This window comes from Pecten maximus, chromosome 14, assembly GCF_902652985.1.
Source record: "Pecten maximus chromosome 14, xPecMax1.1, whole genome shotgun sequence".
Lineage (NCBI taxonomy): Eukaryota > Metazoa > Mollusca > Bivalvia > Pectinida > Pectinidae > Pecten > Pecten maximus.
In genome coordinates, this window is record NC_047028.1 from 14085005 (window position 1) to 14094370 (window position 9366).

General features: G+C 34.5%; 1 protein-coding gene across 1 annotated transcript; it reads right to left on the reverse strand.

Moving 5' to 3' along the window:
* Positions 1–1078: 1078 nt before the first annotated feature.
* LOC117342637 (carboxypeptidase N subunit 2-like) lies at positions 1079–7831 on the reverse strand. The gene is made up of 4 exons (XM_033904833.1): positions 6837–7831; positions 5480–5577; positions 4885–4909; positions 1079–3649 (listed from the first exon to the last, which is right to left on the reverse strand). Exons 1-4 carry the CDS (start codon positions 7609–7611, stop codon positions 3438–3440), a joined length of 1110 nt encoding a protein of 369 aa, XP_033760724.1. The 5' UTR covers positions 7612–7831; the 3' UTR covers positions 1079–3437.
* Positions 7832–9366: the final 1535 nt, after the last annotated feature.

The window sequence follows — 9366 nt, forward strand, 5'->3', positions numbered from 1 at the left end:
GAAGGAAATTAAATACGATGTATAATTAAATAAGTTATCTAAATTATTTTTAAAGAACCTTATATAATTTTCTCGGACGTCGTCGAGAATTTGTATTCGGCGTGATTATTATACAGGCTATTAATACATGTAGAACTAAACAACAGATAAAACGACTTATTTTGAAAAGAGACATTTCTTTTCTGTTTAAAAATACATATTATATGTAATTCATGTATTAAGTAAGATAAATAATCGTAGTGGAGTCCGTCTACCATTCTGGTACATGTAGATGTATCACCAGGCCGTCGAAAACATCACGAATACTTGCGAGACAAAATGACGGCACTTAAATGGCAAAAATGAACAGGTTAAACATTTTCCATGAATGAAAACAATTGGTTTGCAGTACGTATATATAATAGCGACCATCTTATATCATAATTAAAAAAAAAATTCTATATGTTTTCGTATAACTAGTTATTACGTAATATTTATAAACCTATCGTTAGCTGTGCGGTTTACATCGCACAGTTGTGCGGTTTGTATCGCACATCGCACATTTGTGCGCACGATGTCTGCACGATGTGCGCACGATGATTTTGGAACGTTGTGCGATCACACAACTGTACATTCTTTCAACATATTTTGTAATTTTGTCAATTTACATGTTACAAAAATGTAGAGAGGCTTTAATTGAATACAGTATAAGTTTAAATACATGAATTGTATTGTATTTAATAAGCATCTTTTTGTGTAACATGGAATAAAATTTGTAAAATCCATTATCCATCTATGGAAAAGGTTCCAAAACCTCACTAAAGAGGTAATATAAAGAAATGAAAGATATCCAGCATTTATTTAGTATTTATTTGGTATATGCCCTCCAACTAGCCATTTGGTCGGTATGAACGTGCCCAAAAAGGGTAAATGATGTATTGCCGTGGTTTTCAACAAAAAAAATATATGATCTCACAATAAAAATGGTCTTGACAACCATGACACTGATAGCTAATATGAACGTTATTTGACTTAAATAGACTTAACGGCACAGTAGTAAGTAATCGAATTTGATAAAAAAAAAAAACAGTTTAGAACATATTCTTGGAATGATTTATTGATTTTATATGTAATATGAAAAGTAAATATATACCCAACTACAAACATCCATACCTATCTAACAAGGGTTTTTTTTCTTTCCGAGTATAGGTGCACTTTCCTTGTATCACATCCTAGTTGCGAAAGCTACACGTGTTCTTTGCAAGAGATACTGCAAAGCCATTATTCGCATAGTATGAATATGAAAATTGTCATTGAGAAAGTCAGTAAAACAATAGTTTGTGTAATGTTGACGTCCCAATACGTGGAACGTCTAAGAAAGACACGTTTCATTGCTCTCAAACCATCATCTTGTTATTATTTACAAATGCAGTTCTTGTACTGTATCTTGAACGTGGACAGGATAAACAACATCGAGGAAAAATCATGGAGTATAAATGATCTCAACCTTCGGACGCTTATGACTAACAAATCAATCGGCAAGCCGCGTTTGACAGCTTTATGATCCCCTAATATCAATAATTGCGCCAAATACATTATTCCTGTAACATGAAAAGGGAGACAACTATGGTATTATCATTCTTTTGGTCTATATGGTACATAAACTGGCGGACTAAATGTTTTAAAATCAGATTCTGATTGAATTTCTTACCCTTTGCCTTGCACGCTATGACAGCATGGACAATAATTTATCTAACTATTGTCTATAAATTCATACATGGAAGGTATATGTATATGGTATTTAAAAGATAAGAATATAATTTATACAGTATTCATTAAAGTAATCTCTTCTACTAGAGCATATACAATAAATTGGTATCCAAACCTCCTTATTGACTGAAATAGAACCACTTGATTTCCAATAAAACAAAATGTTTTAAATCGGGTTGACTGAATCTGAACTAATTCCTCTTGGTATTTTCGAATAATGTTCTTATTCATTTTTGCTACATTGTACATAGGCAATTGATACCTCTTAAGCATTAGTATTTATAAATTAAGATATTAAATTATGTTTCTTGGTTATATTATTCAATACATATGTACTTACAAGTCGTTGAAAGTGTAATGACTTATTATTAATATCGAATATTTGAAGGAAGCATTTTAACGGTAGTTCTTCTTTCCTCACAACAGACAATCGGTCATAATTCAAGTTCAAGTTCAAGTTCATTTATTACTTTAAGTCTTACGACTCATCAGTGTAAACATATGTATACAGGATATTTACATATATACAAAATGTTAAATTGGCCACAGGAGAATGAACAAAGCTATAATATAATATAATAGTAACATCAATCAATATTATTATTACAATATATATATACATGTATATATATCTCATGCTTGTGATCGGCACTTATTTGCCGCTAACAGATATTTCCCAAGATTACACAAGTCTTTAACATTATTTGTATTAAGTAATTGAGTAAGCTTATATACACTTGGATTATTTCTATAATAATATTTTAAATACTTCTGTCTTAAATCAGAATACCTAGTACAAACTAAAACAAAATGGAATTCGTCTTCTGTATCATTAAGATTACATAGAGTACAAACTCTGTTACTTCTATCAATGCCAACATATCGCCCAGATTCAATATTCAACGTATTTTGTTAGATACGATTGTAATAGAATTTTATCATTTAATTCCCTGTAAAGCAAACCTTTCGACATATCTATAATAGCGCTATATCCATTTTGATTAAAAATGTCAAATAATCTTTCCTTAATTATTGCAAAAGTAAAATCGTTTCCATTCTGGGCGTCCCAAATATAACCTAAGCCTAAGCGATTCAAATCATCTTTGATTTCACAGACCCATTGGTCCTTAAATAGGAGCATATTTTCATAACACGATTTCAATATACAATTTTCAGTATTGAGCAATTTAAACCAATATTTAAAAATTCTAAGTTTCCTTGTTATGTACAATGGATAACGGCCTAATTCGAAATATACCATCAATTCGGACAGAATTCCTTGGGTAGAAGTTGAACTGATAGAAGAATGCGACATTTATTACAAGTGTCATATTATATGATGTTGCAAACACTCCTCTTGAAACACGTCTAGTCATTTAGTCTGAGTTAGTCTTCATATGTTACCGTTTGGCGTCTCAAATCCTTGCGTTAAATGATAGTTTTTGCTACTGGGAATTGTTGTTATGTTGGTGTCCTCACTACAATGGAAGTGTGCATCATCAGGGCGGTATTCATGTCGTTGTATTCCTAACACAGTAACATAACTCGTACACGAAAATGTGTAAATATGTAAAAAAAAAAAAAAAAAAAAATAGTTCAAACTACTAGAAACTCAAAACGGCCTTGTTTTGTATGCATCAAGGTCATATGCAGAGCTAGATTCCACTTTACAGGATGTCTGCGACGTTTTAGAAGAATGAGTTGCGAGTTGGTTCGTTGATCGGGAGAGGAGTAACAGTTCGTTTGTAGGATTTTGTTTTCGGACTCGGGGTATTCGAGGAATTGCCGCTAAGTGCCATTTTCTGCATCAGGCAGCAATGGCTTACCAATGCAGCGATAGCCACGCCCAGACCAAGGGTAGCAATTACAGCGGTTCCGTACTTCAACGCTTTGTCCCATGCTGTGAAAAATAATAGTCTTATTGAAAGTAAGATATATATCAACACGAATGTATTACTGAAGGCAAATAACTAATAACACGGGATACATATGTAAATTCAGTTCTGCAAACTATCCTACACATAGGAAATAATGTTTATCCGCATACATAAAACACAATATTGTTCTAAGACAAGAAAGAAATCAAACATCTTATAGTCGATGTATGATACTCATGACAAAAGTGTATGATACCTTATCTATTTGTTTATTGTGGTGTATGATACATGAGTTATCTTTCGATTTATGGCGGACCTTACTTGCACTGAAAAAGGTCTAGATATTCATTTCGATTAATTCGTAATATAAGGACCAGCTCAACAGCAGTTCTTTTCGAAAAGTGGTCATGATAAATATGTTTTCATACGGCTTTAGACCAATCTACCTGATGTGTAGGAGTTAATCGTATATCCGTGAATATATATGTATATCACGTATGTTTACGTAGCGGATCAATTTGAAAAGATTTATCAAAACCAGTCTAAAAGGATTTTGTTGGAAATGTTCCATATTCAACATTATACTATGTAGGCCATTAACTACCCAATGAGGAATAACGAAGAGTGAAACTATAGCATTGAAAGCTTTTTATTTCTTGAGTGTTTACTGGAAAGATTTTTCTCATGCTTCATACTAGGTCGATTTTCCGTGGTCCCTAGTAGTGTCCATTTAATTTTGCAGTGCCAATGTAGTTTTGATCAAGAAAACAAAAGTGCCAAAAGGGGGGTCATCTTGGATTTTGACAATTGAAGCTGTTACTCGAGAAGTACTATACCGATATTCGTCAAACTTGATGCAAGTTTGAGTCGGATATGACCATCATAATGTCCGATAGGTAGTCATTGTCGATTTTAACAAATTGATTTTGTTTTTGATATTTCTCATAAAGTTCCGGTAAGATTTTTTTTTAGACTTTACATATAGGCTTCCCTGTTATCAACGGAATATAAGGAACAGAAAAAATAAAGGACAAGCATAGTAGGCTAGAGAAAATGTTTTTCATAGAATAAATAAAGATAATTATATTGTTTGCGCCAAGAGCCCCATGGGATTTCTGAAATGGAGTCGTTGAAGTAATGGTTATGATATAAACACGATATTTCATTCAATTCGACGTTTTGATTTTGTTTCACAAAGCTTTGAGCAAGAAACATGAAAAATGCGTTGTATTTGTTAAAAGAAGAAATTTTCACTTACTGGATTCGTCCGTCGATGCAGATGTCTGAAATAAATAAAAAAAAACATTCATTGTACATAAATGCCGCTTACTGATAAAATGAGTCGCCGTTTTTATGATATTTACAGGTGCCAGACGACTGGTTATATGAGTCGTCCTAATTACAGATGACAGACGACTAGTAATAAAAATATGAGTCGTCCTAATTACAGCTGTCAGATGACTGATAATATGAGTCGCCGTATTTATCATAATAGCAGGTTTCACGTGACTGATATGAGTCACCGTATTAATGATAATCACAGGTGTCACGTGACTGATAATATGAGTCGCCGTATTTATCATAATAGCAGGTGCCACGTGACTGATGATATGAGTCACTATATTTATGATAATTACAGGTGACTGATAATATGGGTCGCCGTATTTATGATAATTACAGGTGTGAGACTGTAACATGCTTGGAATGACGCCCAGATAGCATGTTTGCTATAAAAATATGAAAATAAACGTTATATATAGTTGTTACAGACTACAATATAATTGTGTGACTTAATAAGTTTACAGCGAGTTCTATTTGCTTGTTACTCTTGCGAAATATAAATATATTCTCACCGTTGTCTCACATCCCAGGTCGAACGTGACCTTGTTAAGGAGCTTGCCGTTATATGCCGCAGGAGTCGTGCACGTGATGTCACCATCCAACGTCACACCTGGAAAACGTCATCAGTTAGGTAGACATGTTACTTGTATTTCTCAAATTAAGATACTGTACACCCGACCCGCACCCAAGCCCCAATTATTTTTTGACGATTTTTAAATTATGTTTAATGCTGAAAACGTGCATATTCTGACAAACTGAATTTCATCGAGTTATAAAATTGGTGGACCACAATACATGTAATAAGCAAGAGGCCCATCGGCCTTAATGGTCACCTGAGTTATGTTATATTTCAGTCAATTTTACACATATTTGCCCCGCCCGTCATCCTAGGGTCAGTTAGGGCATGTATGTGCATACCATCAAGCTGCCATTCCATACAGATATTTTCAAGCGACAATTCAACAAAATTTAATGATGCTCAAAAATGTGATTTTCTACATAAACTATAGTAAATTTTACCCCTTCCAAAGGGGAAAACATACGTGAGACCCCAAGGTCATAAAATTATTCGTATATCTCTGAAGAGTTATTAGTTCTAGCTTATTTGGGTCTTATGGAATTTCAGTCAGTTTGATCCCATTTTGCCCCAGCTCTTAAGTCCCTTGGGGTTGGGGATCATGCAATACACAGTTTTGGTTGATCTTCAACCATGAGAAAGTTTCTGCAAAATTCCATTGAAACTGGTTCGAGGTTTTCTGAGAAGTCGAAAATGTAAATTGCTTACGGCTGCACGGTGCATGACGACTGACAAAAGGCGATTAGAATAGGTCATTTGAGACTTAAGTTCTGAAATAAGATCACCGCGAAAATATGAACGTTTACAGTACTCAGGATCTCGTTTTGATGACAAAACGTTAGAAATGGCTTGACTTGTAATAAAGACATTGATACGTTTGTTTTTGTTTCGATAAGGAAAATGTCCCTTAATACTTTCCGATAAAGGAATTGAAAGCCCCTGCATTATTTAAAATTGAAACCGAAGCCAAACATATTTAATTATCAATGTAATAAAACGAAGCCTATTACAAAATGTCCAAAAGGAAAATACTATTATTAAAATATATATATGCATTCAGTATATATATACTGCAGGCACACGATTATGTACACTTATTGTTATAAGTCTTTCCAGTTCTGTTTTTATTTTAATATCAGATTACCCAAGACACTAAATATATATTTTCCACTTCCAGAGAAGAAAACCATTGCCATATCCATTTGATAACGAACTGGTAAAAATGTCGACACTGTCTTTGTTGAAAATTTCTAAGAATTTATGAATACCGACTTTGTTTAATTAATGCTTACCAGTATATCTAACCCATTGCACAAGGAATGAAATATCGCACGTGCACTCCCACTGGTTGCCAGTGATTGACAGGGTACCGAGAGATATCAGGGAGTCCAGGGCGTTGGTGGCGAGAGTCGTCAGTTGATTATTGGCGATATTCAAAGCGGTGACTGCTGTCTTCCCATCGAAAGCGCCACTTGGAATAGACGTTAACCCCAAATTATCAAGTGTGATTTTCGTCATAGCGGATCCAGCATTCTCGAGGAATCCACTCGGAATTGTTTGGGCTGTAATACTTGTACCAGACATGGCGATGGAATTCATTGATAAACCACTGAACGTTGTGGATGCAAAAGAGGCTATTGACCCACCGGAAGTTAGAAAGTCGACAAGTCCCGATAAACCGGATAAGTCTGAGGACGATAGTCCGGCGGAAATGATACAGTCCGTGATGCTGAGCTCGGCAATCCATGTCATTGTACCGGCAAATGCGTTCGTTGCAATCACCAAAGACTTACTTCCGGTACATGTCATAGCGATACTTCTCTGACCGGAAGGATCAGCGCAGTCGGAGAGTCCAGAGAACGCGTTTGCCGGAAGTGTTCCATCAACATTGTTGAGTGTAATGTAACATGGTGAGGTGCTGAAATCCCCGGATAGGAGAGGCGGCGCCCAGGCGGAGAAATCACATGTTGCATACGACGCGGTTTCTGTACACCCGGTTGGTGTCGCACTAACAATCGGAAACACCAGCAGCAGTAGGCAAATCCCTCTTAAATCCAGTCTGAACATTGCTGGATCTCGCGTTGTTTTCTGGTTAAAAACTTTGTGTTCGGTAGACTATCAGTATTAATTATGATTTTCCTTTCGTAAGCAGGTCACGATTGAATCTTTTTCAAATCTATCACATTCTGTTGATATAGTAATATAAATTATCCTGTTCCGTAACCGACGTCCGATATATATCAACATGCGAGCGGATATACTCATACTAAACACTCCAAGGAATGGTCAGAAAATATGTACATACAGTACAATGAACAGGTTATTGAGTGTCAGATGTACATGTCGATATTTAAATGGAACAGAACTGTTAATGACAATACAAATATATACCAATGTATTATGACTTTTTAAAAGTCGCACTTACCAACGAGTATAGACACACGCGTGGTGTTGTGTTTTCGGATCAGAGACCATTGTGATTTTCACTTTCACATGTCAACGTCACTGCTTTACAATTGACAGACGTGGAAATTGACCAGTGTCTCAAACACTCCAGCGATCATGTTTATTTAGAAACCTAATGTATGATTGATCACATGAAATGGTGAAATATTTCGAAACAGTGTAAATTTGAGCAACATAATTATCTACGTCAGATGTAAAATATTTAAAGCCACTTAAACCTCTGTTAACAAGGTTTTTTGGTCTGGATAAACAGAAAATGAAGTGAGATTGAACTAAATGACCTACTCGATATAAGATAATGAAATCGGAAACTAATGGCCTAGATCTGGGATATAACATCACTATTTGATAATATACAACGTCCTATAACCATCTGTCCTCCTCAGTATCCCTAAGAACTTACAACACAGGACAATCAGATTTACATCAAACAATACTAACACGAACAAATGTACCGTGAATCTTTCTTACCCTCCTCTTTTCGACTCTGGAATGAATTACCTTTAAATAAGAGAACATTCCTCTAGCATGGTACTCAAAACATCATGATGATGATCACTCATCTAAATATAACGAAAATGATTTTTTTTTTTCTGTGCAGAATTTCATCTGTAACAGTGCAAGATTTTAATGAATGTTTAATATCTTAATTAGTTTTCTTGACACCACTGGGGTTACATCATGTTTTTGTGCTCAATTATTTATCTTATTCCGTCAATGTTTTATTCTCAAGTTTACAAATTGTAGATAATTGAAAACGTCAATGTCCTATACATTAACTTCTATTCATCTATAGCATTTCGTTAATCAGGTAAAAAATACATTCTGTCTACTAGTTTCCCATTATTGATTGGGTGTAAATGTCCATGAAATAATGCCGTATTCGTATTTTAGGAAAGGAATTTATATATGTATGTTTATAGCTTGCATGTTTACATATCCTTCTTTAGATACAATTGTATCGTGATGTAGTATGTAGTCTTTTTTAATAAAATATAGTTTAAATTTAACCATAACTAGAGCTCAGTACTTGTGTTAACATCTACATCAACATAATGTACCATGTATGTATGTATTCTTCCCCTGATAAGTGTCTTGTTCGTCCTATACGATACTGTTATACAAAATATACCCATATACATGTTATATAAATAAACTATTTTAGGCCAACAATTTCTTTACCACCATATCACATGAATTTGACCTATTCCTTAAAAACTTGGAATATGACCGATATATTCTTATTGCAATATCGGCCACCAGTGTTGCGTGTCAATTTATTTCAACGTCACCAGTGTTGCGTGTCAATTTATTGCAACGTCCTAATTTGTTACAACCTGTTATAATTATTTTCGC